This window comes from Magallana gigas, chromosome 3 (assembly GCF_963853765.1).
Source record: "Magallana gigas chromosome 3, xbMagGiga1.1, whole genome shotgun sequence".
Classification (NCBI taxonomy): Eukaryota; Metazoa; Mollusca; class Bivalvia; order Ostreida; family Ostreidae; genus Magallana; species Magallana gigas.
Window position 1 is genome coordinate 23,588,009 of NC_088855.1, and position 22,808 is coordinate 23,610,816.

Below are 22,808 nucleotides of genomic sequence, written 5' to 3' on the forward strand. Positions count from 1 at the left end.
AATTTATTAATATGTGTTAAATTATGATAATAATATTATATTCTATAACGATATTATGTTGTTTTTTCAGGGTTGTCAACTTTACACAATTACACTAAAAAACTGTATGATCGGAAACGTTTATTATTTAACGCGTTTTTGGGAACCAATTCTGCATCACGTAACAATATTTGATATAATATAAAAAACTTCGTAACCTCTTTGCTTCACGAACCGTAAATGTAATCTTATATTCATTCAAATAAAGAGAATGGCAAAATTGAAAAGAAAAAAATTGACTACGGTCGCATTTCTGTAATGATGGTGTTTAAAAACCAGCTGAATATTTGTTATCTGGGACTTGAAATGAGCATGACTTGCCTTTAAATAATGATTTACACTTTGGGTTTATGGAGGGATAATATTTATATCAGACTGATACAAGCAAGCAGTGCGGTACCTGAGGTGGTACATTCCATGTGTGATCATGACCCACTTCTATGCAAGCCGAACAGAAATAAGTCATCTGCACTTCAGATGAATATCTAAAATGAGTTGGGTGAATTTGATGACATTTCTTACAACGAGTTTCATAATTGTCTCTTGCTCTGTCTATATGAACGATGGTACCCCCGAGGACACCGATGCCTTGTCTATAACGAAGACTGGGTTTTGCTCTGCAGAGTTGGAAACCTATGGAGAAATTAACCTCAAACCACTGACCAGAAGCGACGGACTTCCAAGGTAAGATTTTTTTTCTTCGCTCAGTATAAAATATTAGTTATCATAATTATCATATTTTTGTTGTCCTGCCCAGTACAGCAATAGTCATGACACCTTCATATCAGATATTGACCTTGATAGCGAGAACACCTGATAAAATGATTCAAGTTTAATGATACCTGACCCAGTTTTTAACACTATTATATATACTTGTCAGTTGTGTACTGACAGTATATGCAACAAGACTAAACAAGCCCGAGGTAAAACTAAGTTACTTAGAACTACAGCGAGTACTTGACGGACAAAACCAAGAAGATTTATCTTCTTGATGATATGCACACTCGAATGTATCATAATTTGCGATGACAGTACATATAATTTGTTGATACTTTATTATCCATATAGTTTTGACAACATATCTTTCATCAATTATATCTGTAAGATGAATGGGGCATAGAAAATGCACAACAACTAGCAATTAGGAGGTAATAGAGGTGGGTGGGGGTGGGATCTCATCTGGTTTTTATATAGATATTTTACCTACAACATGACATTCTTATTTGGATAACAGTTATTAAAGACGAGAGAAACAGCAGTTATTCTTGAACTTTATATCACTTTGCATCATAATTAAATAACAAGGCTCGGATTAACAAACAAATTCTTGCTCATGATGTTGGACATTACTTAATGGTCTGAGTTTTGGAACTTGAATTTGACTGTCATACACAAGACAATGTGTCTACATAATTTGACATAATAAGAATTCTTTATATCAAAAACAAATATTGCACGGGTATAGTATATTATTGATAATAATAATAATATAATTTCCATAATTATAATATCTTTATTACAGTTTTTATTCCACTCTTACTTCCCATGGAGAGTCGTACAATTATACATTTAATCCCTGTCAGCCATTTAACGAGCCAATAAATCCTCATCAGGATGACGGGAAGCGATTTGGGGACGGATGTAACTATGTCACGGTAAGGAACATCAAAACGCTTTTTCGTGTGTGCGTGTGTGTGTGTGTGTGGGGGGGGGGGGTGGTGGGTGGGTGGTGGTTCAAAATATCTTATATAGATATATCAGTTTTTGTATTGTGTGTGTGTGTGTGGGGGGGGGGGGGGTGGTGGTTCAGAATATCTTATATAGATATATTTCCCAAAATACCAGTTTTTGTATAGTTCAGGAAATCATTTCTAATTCTAAAAATACTTTACCGAAATTCTACAAAAATATCTTTAATAGTAAGGTATATATGTGTGGCTTTTTATGTGCTGAATATACATACTTTGAACATGCATATTCATAAGATACAGCTCGTAATACGTATAATATGACCATTCTAAAACACACACGTTAGAATATAATTTTGATCTAAAATTAAATCTCGTAGCCTTTGACATACTTTAAACATTAGAAAATGAAAATAAATTTAATTGATATGCATTCTTGGATGGTATAAAATTATCTATCCATATACTGTGGTTATAAAAAAAACCGATCACGTATATATATTTTCGATACTTTATAGTGGGTCGCCATTACTATTCGTCTGGGAAACGAAATTATTTGTTCGACATAGATATCTTTAAATGTTTCTTGTATAACTTATTTTTGAGATATGTAAGTTAAATTCAGTGTGTTAAGTTTCTAAGATTGTAATATGTAGCAGTTAACGGTTTGGTTGAGGTGAACTAAAACCATAAGGAATTGTCTTTCGTCAATGAAAGTAATGCTGTAACTTTACAAAATATTAAATTATTACGTTCGGTTTTATTACTTATTACATCTTGCTTCCAGATCAACGCAAAATTCAATAAAAGCCCAATGAAACACATAAAGTACCACTGCTTTATGACAATGTATTTTCAGTTATGTAAATTTACACATGAAGCTAAGCGGTATTTCTACTACCCCTATGGAATCCAAAATGAACAAAGCCCGGAGTTTTCTCTGGAAGTGGACAAAAATTCCCAGACACCCACCGTCATGATGACGTACACTGGGTCTAGGTTGGTACTCATTTTCTTAGCAGAATACTGAAAGTTCTTGTGCGTTATTCGTATATTTTTACGTGATTTTAAGTCATAATGTTTATTGCCGACTTCTTTTGTATTATTAGGATTTGCTCAAATAGTAAAGAAGGATATTTCTTAATACATGAGACATAATTAGAAGTACATATAATTGAATCCTTAACACAAATACCACATGTACATGTACATATCATATGCATGTATACTGTAACACACGATGGCCATGCATGCTAACATGTACTTGTACCATGCACATGTCTTATGGTTTACAATGCATGTTAAACACATGGACAGAAACAACAAGTTTTAGCTTAGTTACATAATTGATAAAACGGGTGATCTTGGTTACCAAAAAACTCGTTTCTTTAACGTGTTATGAAATTGTTTGAAGTTCAAATCAAACTTTTCTCTGTGAAGAAAATTGTGTTTTGTGTACATGTACTTAAATTCTTAAAAATAAGATTGTATAATTTTTGTTTATACCATATCTCTAATTGTACCTGAATGTTGTTTTTTTTTTCAAGGTCAATGTCAACAAAGAAAAGTCGTATTTACCTCAAATGTAACCGGAGCCTCCACGACCCAGAGGAGGCACGCTTCATTCTGCTTGTCGACAACCCCAGAGTTGGAGTGGTAGGTCAACGCGAGTAAACAGAAAGATGAAAAATTCAAAAGATTTCCCAACCACATCTATGCATCGTTCTTGTCTATGAAAACAAGATCTTGATTTATTTATTCATGTGCATGTAATGTACCTGTCTGTATTTTGAAAAGAACAGGCAATTGTTTCTGCGACGTTCACCAAATAGTATAATGTTACATGTATTATAAGAGAATGGGGAAAATTTTGCAGAGGCAATTGCTGTTAATATACTCTTTCGTCTCCGACTTTTAAAAAAAATCATACAGTGACTTGTTTGGCGACTACATGTATGAGGTTTTTTAAGTTTAAGCAAATAAAGAACATGCAGGGTATACAAGATACCCGTCTTCCTTTAGAGCAATGAATACATGCATCTTTTCACCGATAAAAATTGGTAGTATAATTTTCATAATGCATATCAAGTTTGTAATTGCGTTTTGCTAACCCGACAAAGAAACCCACCTCAATATTTAACTAAACATTTTTTTGGTGGATAAATCTATGTACTAGCAACTGAATTTGCAAATTTAAAGTATTAACGAATATAGATTCCATTTTAGGATAGCAAATAACAGAAAAGTTTGAGAAATTATTATTATATGCTTCGGAAAGCCTTTCACATTGTCATAGCTGTAATTTTCTATTCTAAATGTATTTGATTCCCATGTCATAGGAGCCTACATTTTTGCACACCATCTTCAATTTAAGACACCCTTTATAATATTATTTAAACAATAAAATGTTTTCATTGGTGATTCACGAGGAATATGAAGGTGGCGACATTGCAGAAAAAATACATAACCCGCGTTAGGTTGTACATTTCAGTCCTGTCGGTTTTTACATCGTTATACATGTATTTACATTTACTTTCTTTCCTCTTATTAAATTGCATTGATTGGTTTGAGTGATATTTACCTATAACACAGAAGACCCAATCACCAAATCTGGTGCGAATGAATACATTCAGTCTTCATGGATCTCGGTGAACATGACTGACTCTCCTCGCGACTTCAAACCGGATCACGATCTGAAATTATACTTACGCTGATTATTATTTCATTGATGTAAATATTTTTCAACAGTTAAATGAATTCAATTAATTATTTTCTTAGTACACCAAAAGTAAATTCATCTAATTACAGAATGAAAAATAAAATTGTGTTATTAGAATCTAAAACGCTGGGCACTATTTTTGTCAGCATAATTCGGCTGTTCCAGCGGCTCTTCCGCTAATTGCGCATTACTCGTTGAATAAGGCAGATAGTTTAAAAAATAAATCATATTTACAAAAAGGGAATGAATGCTATAAAAGTAAATATAAGCATTGAATCATTATTTTTTGAAAGATGTGGTCTCATAACTGCAACGGTATGTGCAAACAAATGTTCATAACGCGCTAGCACGCGTTATTCAATTTGTATGCACACACCGTTGCCGTTATGAGACCACATTTTTCAAAAAATAATGATTCAATGCTTAAATGAATTGCAATCAATTTCGTTACGAAATAGTGGGAATCAGTCCTCAGAATCTTAACAGTCAAGAATTGATCAAGGGAATAAAAATACTAATACCTACATTTTCTTAGTTTTTTGTGGTTTTATACATTAATTCGCAAAGTCTTCAGTCTTTTTTCCTCCTAAGTTTGAAGAGCTCTTTAAAAGAATCTAAATATTAAACTAAATGAATTAACAGTTAGACAATTTCAGGAAGCTGAACTTCACCACGTATGCGCATGTCCAGGGGGATGTAAAGGTGGAAATCTACCGGAAGCTGGATCACGTGGTATACATTTTCTAAAAACTTTTGCATACTACATATTTCGTCTTTTTCCATAACGATAATACAATTTCATTTTCTGGGGTTCTTTTAAACATTTCAGCAAAATTTAATCAAACTAGTCTTAGCGCAAATCCATTCTTTTATATTTGATTACCGGTAAATGATTATGATTTAATAATTAATTAGCCAGATAGTTTGAAGATGTTTTCAGTTTTTGCATATCATGACTAGGTTGTGGGTGTTCAGAAATGGGGTTCATAACATACTAGTAGTTTTATAAGATAAAATTTTCTTTTACGGTAAGAGCATCGGGGCAATTTGTAGAATTAATTTAGAAGCGAGCTAATGTATTAACATCGTATTATGTTTGGTAAAATAATGAAAAAGCAATATTTTTCGTATGTGCTATGAATTGCAAATTTTAAATAAGGTTCTGTATGTGTTGCCCACGTGAGCCGTTGTGGCTTGTGTGCCTCTGTTATCCTTTGCTTGGTTTGTTTTTTGTTTTTTGTTTTTGTTGTTTCTGCAAACAGTGAGAAATGTATCTTAGAGTAGCTGTAGTCGGTTAGTGAATTGTCTATTTTCTAATCCACTTCGTTCCGTTTTACCGTTCCGCGTTTTAGCAACTCCAATTCTATTAAAAGGTATTAATGAAATAATAATTCATTTTCATTCAGAAATAAATGGGGAAGTAGCCGATTCCAAAGACAGTAGCGGCCACGGTACAAAGATCATTTTGATTCTTGGCGTAAACATTGGGATTCTGGTGTTAGCTGGATGCGTAGGAGTCACTTGTTACAGCAAACGAGCCAACCTCCAACTCTACAACAAAATCCCAGGTTCAACAACTAATCTATGGTCCACAACTTATTCATTTGATACCGATTCTAATAATTATGCGCAAAAATGTATTGAAATACCAATTAACGAATTAATTCTATAGAATCAGTTCTTTTTAGAATAAATTGAAAAGATAGAAATTCAGAATTGTAATTATCACTGTAAAAAGACGTTAATTCCACGTCATAAATCATTTAAACTCGACCTCATAAAAGCGAACATGTCGTTATATGGGAAAAAATAGCAAAATTTTCGTAAAATCATCTTTTTGAATTCCCTATATGTGTATTTTTCATTATAGTCAGAGCCGCAGCTAGTCACGTGCTTACTATGGACAACACTGAGGCTCTACTGGACCCTGGGGTCAGTAGCCGTCCTTTACCGGTAGTTTCACCACCGAAAGACCCCCGGGCCTCCGCCTATAAGGACTACGAACCCGATGCTTACAAAAACAGGGACAAAAAGATAAATATACCTGTGCTAGACAATTGTCTCATTTCTAATGAGTCCTTACAGCTTTCTCAAAGGTAATAAGTAATGTGATTTTGGGTTTTTTATGCACCTAAAAATATAAATTTGGCAGAAAAATAATCGTAATAATATTTACAAAAATGAATCTGTATGTATGTGTGGGCAAAATCTGGGGATGCGTCAATGTAATTAAATTTTATATGATTAATCTATTTGAATAAAGTATATGGTTTCGATAGTATGCATATTTTTGTTAAGCTTGGTGAATAATTGGTTACAGACTCGGCGGAGGAATATACAGTGACACAAATGTTGGTGAGTACTGCGGAATGAAAGTTGCCGTGACCAGGATCACTCTCAACATCCATGACGACCAGATGAGCCAGGAAACGTTAAACTGGATGAAGGAAGAAGTCTGGGGGCTAAGGTATACCGAACATACAGTTAGATAAACCAAACTGACCGATGAGATTTAAATATAAAAAGTTTAACTTCTTTCCATCAAAACTTTAAAATTTTGAAAAATCTAAAAGTTTTTGAGCAGAATGGTCAGACGGAACAAAAAACCCACCCAAAACAATATGGGCCTCCCCCAATCTTCAACCTCTGGGGCGTTGACGTCTTGCTCTTGTTGAGAAAATTAACGTACACTGTACTAAACAGTCCTAATTTATGTGAAGATGTCCAAACGAATGTATTAGATTGCAATTTTAAGACGTTAGTAGAACTAATCAACAACGAATTTACAGAAAAAAATCATAACGCACCAATGCACTTATTTCAATTAGCAAACAGAGTCGTTAGTTGAATAACACATAAAAAATTCTTTAAATTTGATTTTGTGATATTTTTAGCCGTCAAAGACATCGGTATATAGTGTCGATGCTGGGTATATGTGTAGACAACAGACTTCCTTACATTGTGTCCGAGTTCGTGGACGGACAGAGCGTCAAGTATTACATCAACAACAGCACGGAATCCCTCACGTGGCCACAGAGGGTTAAAATAGTAAGGCTCTTCACATTAAGTATCCAATTTTGCAATTTATATAAGCAGCTTATGAAAATAAACTGGCTAGACTACATCTAGACCCACTTCTTGTAATGACCAAAAATATTATATTGCATTATGCTGTGCATGTAGCAACCCAAGATAAAAAAGATACGACTATTTCAATCTTGATTAGTACGATACTTAAGCTGATTAAGAGGGATGGATGGTCGTGGCCATGTTTTAGACTAGGCCTATATCATAAAATCTAACTGAGAATAGAGTTCTGTATAAAGATACAGGAAACTGCTGTATAAAGGGAAATATTCGCCCCCGTTTTAATTTTACCCCTTTCGCCCTCGTTGTCAGCGAGCTAATTTAAGACTGGGCAGATTCCAGTGTCTCAAGTTACTAAATTAGTATCTATCTTTAAACACAACTATACCTGGCCTAATTCTAAACGGGGTGAAACCGTTTGCTCGTGAGGAAGGACGAAAATAGCACGGGGCGAAAATAAACCTGTATACAGTATTCAAATTTTAAAGTTAAAATATTGGGAATTTTTGTTTACCTAAGGGTCGTTTGTGGCTTATAATAAAATCATATCTTGGATTTGAGGGTAGATCTAATGGGTAATTTGTCGACTATCCAGCATCCTTAACTTATATTCTGGATATCCATTTGCATTGCAGTGTATGCAAGCAGCCGATGGCATGGCGTACTTACATTCATCGAAGCCACCCACACTACACAGAGATCTGAGATGTGCCAATATCTTTATTAGTAATAATGACGTTGTAAAGGTGAGTTATCTCAATCTTTCTTAAAGTTGTTTTTTTTATGAAAATAATCAGTCTATGGATTTTTTTAAAATGGGAATGAAGAGTTTTATGTCGATAATATTGCTCAAAAGCATATACATACACATACATACTATTATAAATGACTTCGCTGTGTTTATAATTGATTAAGAAAAGTGTAAACAAAACTTTGTAACATTTAGAATGCATTTACAGACTGCATTGCTATTATTCTTTTTTTTTTCATTTCTAACATATGAGCCATTTATTATGTTATTCAATTATATAAAAATATAGAAACACAATTTTCCATAATGAGTTTGTCGCTATTATAGTATTTAACGCCACACGTTTTATTTTTCTTGTGCGAGGAGTAACGTATATACTTAACAAAAAAAAAAAATTATTTTGGCATCCATACTGAGTAGAGTTGTTCTTTATTTTAGGTTGCCGATTTTGGTCTAGTAAAGCTAATACAGCCACTCAGAATGCTTTGTGATCAAGAGGAGTGTTGTTGTAAGTGTTGACTCAAAATTCCATCGCTTCAAACTTTGAACAACATGTGATTGCGTTAACGCATTTTCGCACAAAACACCATCGCGCAAACACAACGTCTCGCATCGCGTAGTTACGCAAAATGCCGTTGTACTTACGCGAGTTACGCTACTATCACTTTGTTACACTATTTGCTGTTGCGCAAACATTATAAAAGACAACAATGCAGCAGAACAGCAACTGGCGGATTTGGCCATGGCGTGTTCATCTAAACTGAACATGCATTTCAACAACCGACCTTACCTTACACAACGCGCCGTCGCGCAATTACAATTCTCGCTGTCATGCTGAATCAAAATTACGAGAACGGGACGGTGAGTTTTGTGACAGCGCAGTAAGTCGCCTTGGTATGTTGTATGACAACAATAAAGCAAGTTGTGCAAAGTTGTTTTGTTGTTATAAGCTGCAAAAATAAGCGCAACAGCGAGTTGTAGGACGGAACTTTTTCTGAACGCTTTTGCAATGACCTCGGCAGGAAACCGTATGTGAGACTTTTCTGAAAAATAGCGGCAACCTCCCAGTTTGGCATGCAAATTAAACCATGAATACTTATTCGAATATTTATCTGAATAGGACAGAGAATTCTTTGCATCTGATTAACCGATTGATATTGATATTTAATTCATTTCAGGTCAAGGACAATTCAGTGGCTGTCCATCTTCCCTGCGTTGGACCGCCCCCGAGGTCATACAGAATCCACGGAGTCTGGAGACAGACCCAGACTCCCCCCACACGATATATTCCGACGTGTACTCTTTCGGGATGTGTATGTGGGAGCTGGCTGTGTGTGAGGATCCATTCGGTGACATCACAGAACAAGAGGTGTGTGTGGGGGGGGGGGGGGGCAGAACTATTGGGGAAATAAGCCTATCGAAATAGTTTATTTATCGTGAATTAAACGTTACATTAAAAAAGTTGTATATCTGGAGGAGGTTGTATACTATTAAAACATTTTCAATGCTAAAAGTTTCGCCACAATCTTCCATTTTCCTTACCCTTTCAACCAACCTCGATAAAATATAAGGACATTTTGTGTATTTCGTAGCATAACAGGTCAAAAACTCGTAAGAGACCGTACCAGCCCAGCAGATCACCTGTTACACTGCATGTTTATTTCGTTGTTCTTTACAGGTGATGGAAAAAGTAAGACAGGGGACGCGGCCGAGCTCTGTCCCCAGTGAGTCCTCCAAGGAGATCATGCCGCAGTACCGAGCCTTAATGCACACCTGTTGGAATGCCAACCCAGACAATCGACCTAAATTCACACAGGTATGATGTCAAAATGGCTTGGACAGAATTTACAGGCGTTATAAAGTAATATAACTGAGTTGTTAAAACAGTTGTTTAATGTTTTGAACAAAAAAAGCAAATAAAAATCATGCCAGAAGTAATTTTTTATTAGAGTAAAGTTTTGTTTCCTTTACTTTATCTTATTAAATTAAACAATTTTATAATAGTGTGTAAATAAATACTTCGTTGTGCACTTCATTTAATTCATAAAACGTGGCTGTAATAGTCATTTCGTAGCTTCCGCATGTAAATTGACTCAAAATATGATAATACAAGTTACTATGGTTTAATTCAATTTTATATATTTTAATTATTTTGTTCTTGGAAAGACAAATAAGCTATTTTTTATACTGTAGGTCGCCACGAGATTGAAAGAAATCCTGTCTCCAGCCAGAACTTACCAAAAGAGCGTTATCACTAAGAAAAAACAAGTCGTGATTTGTTAACATTATATTTTGCTACAATTTCAACAAATTGTACGTTTACTATTGAAAAGAAATCTGATGCCGTGTTCTTGGTATTCGAGACAACGGGAGGAATCAGAATTTGGGATATCGAAGTTCAATTGTACAAGTACACGCGTACGTAAAAGTGCCAAAATAAATTCAATAAACCAAATGGAGGAGAGATACTACTACTAAATACAGTATATAAGATGTTTTTGTTGACAAATTGTGTCATTTGTAAATCACCTAGGTCATTCATATTGTTCACATTGTTTATACAACACATCCATCTTTTATTCTCTTGTTATAGGGCCTATTTTCAGGTTATATGTTTCATTTTTATCGCTTAAAATTTGCCATTATTGTTTATTGATGTTTTTTAATTGTATATGACGTATCATTCAATGTTTTAAAACATTACACGTCACTCATTGAAGTATGAATTTGTTTTAATAAAACGTAATGAATGTATATAGTCTTACACAACATGTCATGTGTGGATTTGGTTTTGCTGAAAGTCCCCTTGTGTGAAGAGAGGCAATAAATAGCCCCTCATACCGCAGTCAAAATTTAAACAGTGACTTTTTAAATGTGACTTTTTCTTGCTAGTCATAAATTGTAATTGTAAAGAAGTAATCCGGAAGTGAACAGGTCTTGTTTCCCACTCAAACAAAACAAGTGTGCCTAACAGTATGCATAAATTTACGCAAATATCGTAAATGATGAATGCTTCTTATTGATTATTAATAAAAAAATAAATAAATCAGATATCTGAACATTGATTATTTATAAAAATAAATCAGGGACGTATATATATACTAACGGGGTTAGTATACGTCCTGTCAGTTTCTATAAAGCTAACAATAATTTTCCGTAAGAAATAGAGGGAATCATACCCGGTTGATGTAAATGTAATGAGATAGTTTCCATGAACTAAAATAATAATTAATGTTAAGGTAATTATCGTCATATAAAAAAACCTTTTAACGTCAGGCGCCTGTGGATTAAGCTCAAAGACTATCAAATCCCCCGGTCCAAGAACTTATATCCCTGGGACACAGGTTGAGTCCACTATCTGCCCCCTCCACACCCCCCCCCCCTTGTTTCTAGACGGTTCATGCATCCCAATCCCTGTACATCCCATTGCAATTTAGACGATAGGGAATTGGTCTTGCTTGGAAGCTGAAGAAGGAAAGATGAATTGAGTACCTTTAAGCTTAAATTTTACCATGATACATTATTTATTTTCCAAGATACTGGGTCAGTTAATTTTTAATTTCAAGCTTTGGGATCAGCTTGTGTGTGTGTGTGGGTTTTTCTTCAATGTAGAACATCCACTTTTCACTATTTCACATACAATGTAACATGATACTTGTAGTTATGAATACATTTAGTTACAAATATCTGTCTGAAGTTTAAATGCAAATCTTTTTTTTTAAATTCTTTCCGTCTTAAAAATACAAGAACCGGTGAAATATGGTTTTGAATTGCGGAACACCAAAAAAAAAAAGAAGAGAAGATCTTTTAAAGAGGTCCACGATTCACATCTCTCACCAGAATCAACAATTTGATCTGAAGGAAGTGTATAAATAGCTGTATTTTTTTTTATAGTTTTATTGTAATACATGTATCTTTATGACATTTAAAGCAATACAATGGCAAGTCTAAACTATATGCAAACCAACAACGTTTAAAGTTTTCTTCCGCTTCTTTCTACTTGCAATGATTTCGGTGCTGCTGCGCTTGCTGCACGTATGCTGTATGCTTTGATGCATGTTCCACAAAGGGTCTATACTATGAGCAAAAGTTAAAATGCGCATGCAACATCAAAGACAAAGGCAACTTATCTTGCCCAATTTCAATCTACTGGAGAACCATTTTCTCAAGAGGTCACTTCTTTGCATTTAAATATTCTAAAAAGAATCCGTTGCGTCTAATCAGCTTTGAGACTTGAAACAAATGGTGGTCCACAACTCACAAGATACGCCGTGGACAATGTTTTCCTTTGTCCTGAGTAGTTTGGCGTAATGACATCATTTTCAATGGTAACCATCTACTAAAAAAACAACCGCTAATAGCATAGTTTGATTTCTGATGAGCAAGGCTTCTCAAGATATTTGAAACAACAGCAAAATATAGAGTGGATTGATTTGTATAATAACGTGTCCATAATAGGTTGACATAATAAGAATAATGAAGACAAATAAGAAGACATACAATAGAAGCAAACTTCTGTTCACACAAAAAAAACAAGATTCCCTAAAAAAAAAATATTTTGTCCTTCTTCAAAATTTACTTCAATATCTACTTCCATTGTAGGTATCTTTGTCATTCTTAGTAAGCTAAATAATGTTCTTGCCATCATACCAGAAGCTTTTTCGTACATAACCTGTTCACAGTCAAAACCATACAAATTTAATGTGAAAAAATGAGTTTATTAATGAATACAATGTGGTAGCTTTCTAAGTTTAAGTGTCCAATCTTGATTGCACTATTGTAGAAAAATAACGAGGTCGTCAATTCAAGTAACATTTTCAACATCAGTCACATCTGCATCCTCTAATTTTTCAAGATGGTCCTTTAAAGTTTGAATGCTCTCTTTCTTTTGCTTTAACCTTTCATTAAGTTCTTGGATTTCATATCTTATTTTCGTTTTGGCTGACAGTATTTTTTCCAAGGTCTTCTCCTTCTTTTCTTCAACTTCAACAAAAATGAAATAAGTGGAACAGATTAATTACAAGGATAATGGGAGAAAAATTTGAATGAATATTTTAAACAATCAAACCAGAGAGAAAAAGAATGTAAGGTAAAAAATGATACTTTTAGTATTTAAATTAGAACCCACATTTATTTGTATCAAAGATGCAACCTTAATAAAAATCATAAGGACAGAAAACTTTAATCCATCTTTCTGGAGAAAATTAGATACAATATTATACAAGCCTGTGGTAAGTTATTTACAAAAATACTTGTACATTGTACTTACAGTCTGTTTCGTGTTTATATGCTCCTATTGCCACAGGCCGTGTACTGTTTAGTAATTGCTGCATCATTGCTGTTGGGTCTTGAAAAACCTGAAAACAAGACACGGAGTTATCACTTAAAATATTATTGTCATACACCCTAGGCCAGTCTCACATTCACTCACAGATGGTAGGCCAACTCATTGAAATTTCCTAGTTTTCATAAATACATGTATATATTTTTTTCTTGTTTCAACAAGGAAAATTCCAACTAAAAATGAATGATACTTACTATTTCATCATAGTACTCAGCAACAAGAGATTTCTTTCCTAACATAATATCAGTTTCACTTTGGAAGAGTTTCAGCAAATGGTAAATTGTCACCTAAAAAGAATCAAAATCTTTATTTCTGAATCTTGAGAATAAAAGTAGAGCACATTACAAAAGGTTGTACATGTACTGCAATAATCGAGAAGCAATACATTTTAGTGTTTTGGAATACCCTAATAATACAAATGTACATGTAGCTTTTAAAATTCCTTTAAAAAAATAGTATGCACATTGTGTTTCATGCCATGTTTGTTTTTCATCTATTCACACAAGGTGATCCTGGAGAATATTCAGTTAGTCCTGTTAGTCTGGAAGTCATTTTTAAAAGAAACATCAATCAATTATTATAGCATAAGGAACATAACAAATCCAAAAAAAATATTTTACCGGTCTTTCATTGGGATCATTGAAATATATTTTGATGACCACTTCAAATTCACCCCAACCAGTCTCTGTAACTTCATAGGGAGGTTTGACAAGCACTGAAATAAAAAAAATATGAAATCAGTGTTGCTAAACCTTTTTCACAAAGGCACAAACAATAATATAAGACAATATTCACATCCATTAAGCATTTTCTCACGCATTTCTTAAGAGATGCAATTTCATTCATACAGCTACTAGGTACTAACAAAACCAAATCAAGACTAGAGGTACTGTGAGCAAGCTCACAATTGATACCCCCCGCTAAGAAAAAAATCATAACGCGTGTATTTTTGCTATTATAGAAAATATTGGATGAATCTATTTCACTGTCCATTTTCTATAAATAACAACTGCTTTATTTTTGAAAACTGTTAATTTTTAGCTTCTAATATTTCCATTAATACAAGACATGACACAGACAGAATTAAGCTTTTTTGAAACAATGACCTTGAACTTTCTCAATCGACCTTGGGTCAAGGTCATGACACACCCTTTAATCATAAGCAATCTTTGTGTGAAGTAAGAACTTCCAATGTTTCCCCATAAGAAAGATATGGACTGGACACGAATTTTGCACTTTTTCTGCCAGTGACCTTGACCTTGCCCGAATGACCTTGGGTCAAGGTCATGACACACCCTTAGGTCATAAGCAATCTTTGTGTGAAGTAAGAACTTCCAATGTTTTCCCATAAGAAAGATATGGACCGGACACGAATTTTGCACTTTTTCTGGCAGTGACCTTGACCTTGCCCGAATGACCTTGGGTCAAGGTCATGACACACCCTTAGGTCATAAGCAATCTTTGTGTGAAGTAAGAACTTCCAATGTTTCTCCATAAGAAAGATATAGACCGGACACGATTGCACAGACAGACGGACAGACAGACAGACAGACAGACAGACAGATAGACAGACGGACGGACGGACAAGGTGATTCCTATATACCCCCCCAAACTTTGTTTGCGGGGGGTATAATAAAACCAGTTCAAATCTAACATGAATAAATATATATCTACGTTCAAAACATACCTCTATTTGGGTTTGGGTAACTTTCATGAAGTTTGAAGTTGATTTTTTTCACATAGGTAGAAAGATCCTATAAAATAACATCAAGACAATGATTATAATATAAAAGTTCTAAAACATAAATGTAACCGTCAACATCCCTTTCAATATCAGTATAGTAGTTGATTTTTTTTATCATACTGATACAATAAACAAAATTCTGAAACAGTGCATAATTAGTACAATGGTAAGGTATCTTAACGTTTAAAGTACCTCGTTTTTGTAAGGTTTGACGTATACCGTCCACTGATGAGTGTGTCCATCCTCATCGCGTTTCTTTCCAAAGTAGCGAGAAATATTTCCATAAATCACTGGCTTAACAATTGTCAGACCCTTCAAAATAATCACATCAAAATCAAATGCACATGAAATGTGTCGAGTATACAGGTGCACAGACAGGCAAAACTAATCTGAAATTCTGTTGATCCTTAGAAGTAGATGGTGAGATTTGTAGTATAGAGCATGTGGTCTTCCTTTGTATTAAATACATTAGGCTGTACATTAATTATTTAAGGGGGTAAATAAGAAGAGATATGCACACCTAAAAATATATAACTAAAATATTTGTTAATGCTAGAGCCAACCAATCCCAAAATTTCAGGTGATAAGCTCTGATAATGCAACCAATGTAAACACTGCCCCTCCCCTTTCCTACCTAATTTTGTTACACTACTGCAATCTTATTTTATCATGGTTTCTACTGTATTAAATTAAATGTAGTTCAAACATGATATCAAAAAACGTTTACAATGAACAATTCTAAATTTTTGCATACTGCAATAATGTGATAAATTATTTTATTGCACTACATGTATATTGAATTTTAAATGTACCTTCATGCGTCCTCCAGAATCTGGGCCAAATTCTGCCATTTTGCTAGTCTTGTTCTTTAAAACCCCATGAATGGCCCCTGATAAAAGAGAATCTGAGGACTGTTATAATTTTAAAATTCTGACTTAAGTAGCAAAATTTATTTCATTGCTTATTATGCTATGCTATTATTATGCATGCAGGTCAGGTACATTCTTTCTGTCCATCTTCCCTGCGTTGTACCAGGGTTAGTAGATACGTCCCTGGTTGAACCACCTCGAGGTCTTTCAGAATCCACAGAGTCTTGAGACACTGTGTGTAAATCGCGTGTCTCCTGACCAACAGACCAGTCAACATGGTCAACAATACATATAAACTAATGTATACAAATTGTCGAATAACCTGTTCTGGGGAACACATTTTACTGATTCGTTTCTGTCAGAACAAATAGGCCTATTCTTCGGGATGATTTTCTAAGCATTCTATTCTAAGGTAACAGTAAAAATAATAAATAATTGAATCCAAATGCATACCCACCAAATTCAAATCAATGTTTTTTCCCGACTTTAAAGCCATGTATTAATTTTGCCAGCGTAAAACGCCCGATTGATTATGATGAGTTTTAGGCGGTACGTTGATATACCCCAAATAGATATGATAGACCTAAATGGAAACATACAAACCCAAAAAGAAAACGTGATAAAATTCGAATTATGCATTGTGTATGGATTTTGTTTATCTGATTTGATAGAATATAATAAAAATTCAAAAGGGCATAGTTATAATATCCCATCTGATCAGATAAAATATATTGGTACCAAACTAGAGCAAAGCTTGTTGAAAGGCAACGAGTAGGCATTCCGTTTTAAAAGGCACGGTATTTCATATAATTTATTTTGCAAAAGATGATGCTATAGTTTAGATCTTTTGTCTTAAATAGTGGTATAATGACCAAATCAGACCATATGACATTTGCATAAAGTAACTCTTGCTGCGAATTATTGGTCGTGTTTTAAACATTAATTTTATTCCGGTGTTTACAATTTCACATACCTACAAATATTAATGCGACTGGGTATTTATAAGATGTGTTTTATTCAATGCGCATATCTAATTTTGAATATTATGAGATTATTTCTACTTAGAACTTGTGATATTATAAGATTAAACAAGAAAAGATTTGGTTTACCCCATATCCAAGATGTTCGAGTTTTAAATTTTTTTACACTGTCATCTTCGCTAGCCAAGGGTTTCTGATCCACATCGCTTATTCTCACGAACAGAAGCGGTGCGGATCAGAAACCCTTGGCTAGCGAAGATGTTACACTGTGCGCTTAGCCGAACACTGTTAAAATCAAAGTTAAACTCACTGAACTTGTTAAGAAAACTGGCGAGTATGGTGCAAGTGTTGCATAACTATTCCGTCATTAGAAAAAAGAAAAGAAAAACACACTCATAAACATGAATAAATAATTAAAGAGATTAAATTGTATGTGATAACTAACGAAGAATAATCATGAAAGTAATATAATTACTGTAATAATATAAGCAATAGTCATTAGTGAAAAATTGTTAATCGAAGAATGACCTATATTTTCGTGAAAAAGATAGCGTAGGAATATGAATACTTCACATTTATATTTCTTTGAAAAGGGGGATTTTTAAAAATAATTGTACGTTAATTTTGTTTTCTTTCACGTAATAAATAAACATTGATATCCTAAACATTTGTTATTATGTTGTATCTGCTGATGATGAATGGAACTATATTTTTAGCGCAATTGTGTACCCAGGGACGTATATACTATCCTGGTGTACCTGAATCTTGAATAGATATTAGGCACTGATCGAATATACTAAAGAAATGTCTACCTTTGATGAATTAGAATGTTAATACTGTAGTAAATAAATACGTTTACGATATATGCATAATATAGTAAAACGAGGACAGGTTTTAATACACAGCACATAACAGAAAAGTCTACGGAAATGTTGCATTGTAAACGACATAAAAAGTACCCGGATGATTGAAAGTGCGAGGTGCCTCGAGTACACCCGAATGGAGAAAGATGTACATACATATTTCCCATTATAAATTCATTTTCGTTCATGATAATATATATCCGGGTAAAAAGGAGAAGTTAAAAAAAAATCTTTGATTTTTCCCTTGTACCGATTTCAACTGTCCTTTTTTTTTTGACAAGTATAAAAATTTTCGTAAAAATTCATCAAGAAGTGATGGAAACAGTAAAAATATTTTGGCAAATCTTTTTTTTAAATCCCTATTTCATTTTTTATTTTAGCGTATTCTTTTAACAGTTTAAAAGAAACATTCATGAACATGTTTATATTGCTACAAAGATTAATTCATTTTTACAGGTCCCTTGAATTCCTCTTTTGGAGTAACGATTTCTGGTGTCATTACAGTATTTCACTGAAGGTCAAAACAAGGCTGAGGCAAAATAATTCCTGAATTTTCCTTTGAATTTGGAGCGTTTCCACACGCAACAGGGGCTGATTTTTTTATGTGATGAAAAACAATGTGTAAGAGGTCTAACTATCCCAGTTTTTTTTAATAATGCGAGGTCATTTGAATTTTTGATGCGTGTTGTTTCCGGAGGGGGATGAAAAGGCCCGGGCTTGATTTTCAAGCACATGTGTAACTTCGAGGTAAACAAAGTCTCACGCCTTGCTGGATGCACGTGTGTATTTTGCTAGAAAATTGTAAATGAAGCGTTGTTTTAAAAAATGTCAAGAGGATTTATTCCAGAAGTTCGTTTTGAATTTTTAATCTGTATGTAAAGTTGTGCAATTTTGGTAAGAATATATAGTAAAATTTAATAATGTAGTCAGAGACTTAAATAACAATGTTATTTATGTCTCTGCTATAGTGCATCTTTCTATACGGTATGAGTTGTCTGAGGTACAAGTTATCTAGCACTCACTGTCTGGAACAATCGTACCTTCATTTGCAAAAGAGTGATATTACGGAGTTCGAATAAGGTATTTTTTAGGTAAAATATAGTTTTTATGATGTTGCAAATTATAGAGCATATTTTCTTTGCATCATAAGATTATTGTATTAGTTAACTAAATGACACGCATATGATGTTATTTTTATGAATGTTTCATTGTCTGATACATCGTTTTCTTCATCATACATTCGTTTAAACAGAAAACTGGTTGCTCATTTAATACAGTAGTAACAGTACTAAACTATAGAAAAATGAAAGTAAAACAATTCGATGAATTTCAAATATACAAGGGACTGATTGTTACTTGGATAGCTTAAGTTAAGACGGTCAGCAAATGTGAAATCAGTTTTCTTGACAATCAACCAAGACAACAAATTCTATGTGAAACTTTTTGAATTAAAAATTGATTTAACATGTATTATACAAAACCTTTTGGATGCATTTGCTTTTAGCCATTTTTTGTAAAAATGAAGAAAAGAAATTGACACATAATTTTTCAAAAGATTGTGTATATAATTATATGAAATACACTTCTTGGAGTACTTGTTTTATTGGGAAACATGATGTGCTTTTTGTTCAGAAAGACATAATCCGAAAGGAATGAAAAATTATTCCCATCTAATAGATAAAATATGACATAGGTATTTAACCACCAAATGAGGATCAAAACACCAAAGGGGGGGGGGGGGGTGCCCAACCTGTCAGTGTTTCCAACTTATTATGTAATGTCTTAATATATGCCGTGGATAATATATGCAGATTGCATTGTACACCCTTTTGTACACCTTTTTCTTGAGGAAACTTCATAAGCCAAACATGCTATCAGTCCTTGATTTTTACTTATACAGTCAAACTTTGTTATTTCAAACTAGAGGGGACTGTATAAAAACTTTGAGATATCCAAGTATTTGAGATATTGAGGGTAAAATCTTGAAAAAAAGTGGTTGGGACTTACAAATCGCTTCGACATATCCATTGTATTCAAAATATCAGGGTTCGAGACATTTAAGTTCAACTGTACATTATCTAGAATTTTTTTAAATGGAAGTTTCTTGTTTGTCTTGTACCACATATAACTGTCCTAGCTTTAATGTTTCTTAGTTATATGTGCTTACAGAGAGGGTATAAACACAATTGTTTTATGATTTCATTAGTACAGTATCCATGGCAACTAAGAAACTTTTACTAACATACATGGTGATTTTCAAGAAAATGAATTTTGCACTTTTTAGTACAGTTTATTTTTTTTACTGCTTTTAAATCCACCAACTTGCTTGGGGTGCATCAAAGAATATTTAAAGGCTAGATAGACTTGGATGCTAAATCTGAGCCATAAATTTAAGATGCTGGAGGATTTTAAGGTATTGGAGCAGGTTAAAGTTTTTGGAGCAAGTGCCCTTTGATGATCACATCAAATTCATTACTGGTCATATTTTCACCAAACTTGCTTGGATACCAGTGCATCTGGGGGTATTTAAGGACTAAGCATACTGAAATTACATAAATTTCAGTTGTTGGAGGAGGTTAGGAATTTGGAGCATGTTTATGCTGGTTCCATATAAAGTATACTATGAAGATATGCATAACCATGGATGTGTAATGTAGTGGTAGCTATAGATACAGAGTTTGATCTTGATTATAGGTATCTGATTGCTAAGGCAGTTTCACTGTTTAGATTTTTGGAGTAGTTTTACACAGGTTTGAATGTTGTCTTAGCCCATTTTAGTCTCATAGTTCTATTGATATGCTATAAAGCTAGATTTGCTCTTCAGATACAGAGCCTGATCTTGATGCTAAATAATGATTTTAATCACAGTTGTTGTTTTTGCAGATAAATTTTACATATATCAGAAATGTGCATACACGTATTACACAATGTACTTGGATTTTGATTTTTGATTATTTATGAAAAAAATACGAGCTGTTGAACTCATTCATTTTCTCGCAGAGTATTACATAAAGGGGACTTCATTTCTCTGGGTAAGTAGTATTTATCAATTCAGGGTTGACAAATGGATTATGAATATGTTGTTCACACAAAAAATCTAGTTACTGAAATGATGAAAATGGCGTAGGGGCGGGTCAGTGGGCGGCTGCCAAAAGGGTACCCTTATTGTACAGAAAATAATACCATACAGGGTACCTCTATTGGATGGACAACTCCTCCTTCACTTTTCAAGATAGGAAGTTGTCCTTTTGCAGATCAATTGTACATATATTAGAGGTGTGCATAGTGCTAGGATTTTGATTTTTGATAATTTTTAAAGAAAATAGCAGCTTTTGAACTTAGTCATTTTTTGACAAAATATTGCAAATAGGTACCCCTATTGGACGGATAAATCCTCCTTCACTTTTCAAGATAGGAAGTTGTTCTTATACAGATCAGTTGTACATATATTAAAGGTGTGCATTTTGCTAGGATTTCGATTACTGATATTTTTTAAAGAAAATACAAGCTTTTGAACTTAGTCATTTTTTGGGCAAAATATTGCATATAGGGTACTCCATTTCTCTGGATACGGTAGGTAGTGTTTATCAATTCAGGGTTGGCATGGATTATGGATACAGTTCACATAAAAGAAAACCCGGTTTGCTGTCACATTGACAGCGTTTCACTTGTCTCTTGTTATATTGTAGTATGGATAATATCATTATGAAACAATATTAATTTTTTTCAAGTTGCTTTTTTTCTTTCCAGAAAGATGCCATAACAGTTTCATGTCCGTCATAAACTATGGTAGATTTTCCATGAACTTATGTGCTGACATGATTGAGCAATATGTTTGGTGAGGAGCTCTAGAATAGTATCTTCAGTTCTCCAAACTTTATCTAAAAGGTAAGTCTTTCAAAAATATGTATTCTCTTAGTTCATTTAAAATTGCAGGTGTTGCCAAAGGCAAAACTGTGTAAATTTCTCTTATTACAAAGCTCATTTATTGTTGAATGGGGCAAGTGCCCCATGTAATTTTTACTTATTGACATTGAAATACAATTATCTTTTTTTCCCCAAAAGAACATATTAAGCTCAATAATTTGAGTATAGTACATTATTTACTCTTTTTATTTAGCCTGACATTGTTTTAAATTGACCCATTGAGTGTATGAGTGCAGTGAAAATAACCTTTTGTGTGGTATTTGACATGTTTAAATATAGAATTGAATGTCTGAGGTTAATTAAGCGGCCCTAGGAAAAAAACTTTTTAGAGTTGAACAACCACTTTATATTGATTACTTCCCACTATTTTTAAATGCAACTTTCACAATTTGACCAGTTTAGGAGTGCCAGTAAAAGCTAGTTGCCAGTGAATGCTGCCATAGCTAATGTCACTACAGCTTGCAAATCAAATATTATACATGTATATCATTCATTTAGTAAATGTTTTCATCTTAGAATTGTAGCTTTTGTGAAATCAATATACATCTACACACATTAATGTTTTAAAGTTATTGATCAAGACTACAGCAGCTCGGAACATCACTTGGCACTGTTGTTCAGGTTAACAAAATAGTCCATGGGCCTCTGAAAAAACTCTTAATTCTACTTCTGGGTGAATAATATGACACTTTAAAAGTTCATGGTTGCCAATTGTGTTCTGTTTGATATATGAAACAGCACTGCAGTTAAATGTTTCTGATGGATTCATATTAAGCAACATCTCCATACAATTAATC

General features: G+C 33.7%; 3 protein-coding genes across 8 annotated transcripts in view; 2 read left to right on the forward strand and 1 right to left on the reverse strand.

The window, feature by feature from the left end:
• Window positions 1-261: 261 nt before the first annotated feature.
• Window positions 262-11,327, forward strand: LOC105328681 (uncharacterized). Its single transcript, XM_066078994.1, has 14 exons — window positions 262-723; window positions 1,562-1,694; window positions 2,587-2,726; window positions 3,275-3,383; window positions 5,103-5,178; window positions 5,853-6,014; window positions 6,317-6,542; window positions 6,767-6,913; window positions 7,341-7,494; window positions 8,169-8,279; window positions 8,723-8,792; window positions 9,463-9,653; window positions 9,963-10,100; window positions 10,478-11,327. Exons 1-14 carry the CDS (start codon window positions 530-532, stop codon window positions 10,565-10,567), a joined length of 1,941 nt encoding a protein of 646 aa, XP_065935066.1. The 5' UTR covers window positions 262-529; the 3' UTR covers window positions 10,568-11,327.
• Window positions 11,328-12,981: 1,654 nt separating this feature from the next.
• Window positions 12,982-16,812, reverse strand: LOC105328682 (YEATS domain-containing protein 4). 4 transcript variants are annotated; one of them, XM_066078997.1, is made up of 8 exons: window positions 16,699-16,812; window positions 16,185-16,261; window positions 15,565-15,684; window positions 15,316-15,382; window positions 14,249-14,343; window positions 13,823-13,915; window positions 13,554-13,641; window positions 12,982-13,267 (listed from the first exon to the last, which is right to left on the reverse strand). In XM_066078997.1, exons 2-8 carry the CDS (start codon window positions 16,221-16,223, stop codon window positions 13,089-13,091), a joined length of 681 nt encoding a protein of 226 aa, XP_065935069.1. In that variant the 5' UTR covers window positions 16,224-16,261; window positions 16,699-16,812; the 3' UTR covers window positions 12,982-13,088. The 4 variants fall into 4 exon arrangements, with proteins under 4 accessions (XP_065935069.1, XP_065935068.1, XP_065935070.1 ...); XM_066078996.1 differs by having other exon boundaries at window positions 16,695-16,773; XM_066078998.1 differs by lacking the exon at window positions 16,699-16,812 and adding an exon at window positions 16,564-16,601.
• Window positions 16,813-19,034: 2,222 nt separating this feature from the next.
• Window positions 19,035-22,808, forward strand: part of LOC105328683 (N-acetylated-alpha-linked acidic dipeptidase 2) — a 29,360-nt gene continuing 25,586 nt past the window's right edge. Inside the window, exons 1-2 of one of the 3 annotated variants that reach the window (XM_066078999.1) lie at window positions 19,035-19,164; window positions 21,835-21,972. The gene's annotated coding sequence lies outside the window, so the exon portion shown is untranslated. Of the gene's footprint in view, window positions 19,176-20,978; window positions 21,117-21,834; window positions 21,973-22,808 lie in introns of those variants that run through there. The other 2 variants (XM_011429663.4, XM_066079000.1) reach the window with 2 other exon arrangements.

Bases quoted from the DNA above. Each gene is read 5' to 3' on its own strand.
- LOC105328682 (XM_066078995.1), bottom strand. From the start codon at position 16,518: ATGTTGACTGGTCTGTTGGTCAGGAGACACGCGATTTACACACAGTGT. The intron at 15,685-16,184 runs GTACATTTAAAA...ATTATTTTGAAG, and splicing joins ATTCTGGAGGACGCATGAAG to GGTCTGACAATTGTTAAGCC. The intron at 13,642-13,822 runs GTAAGTATCATT...TCTTGTTTTCAG, and splicing joins CTGAGTACTATGATGAAATA to GTTTTTCAAGACCCAACAGC.
- LOC105328681 (XM_066078994.1), top strand. From the start codon at position 530: ATGAGTTGGGTGAATTTGATGACATTTCTTACAACGAGTTTCATAATT. The intron at 724-1,561 runs GTAAGATTTTTT...TCTTTATTACAG, and splicing joins AGAAGCGACGGACTTCCAAG to TTTTTATTCCACTCTTACTT. The intron at 2,727-3,274 runs GTTGGTACTCAT...TTTTTTTTCAAG, and splicing joins ATGACGTACACTGGGTCTAG to GTCAATGTCAACAAAGAAAA.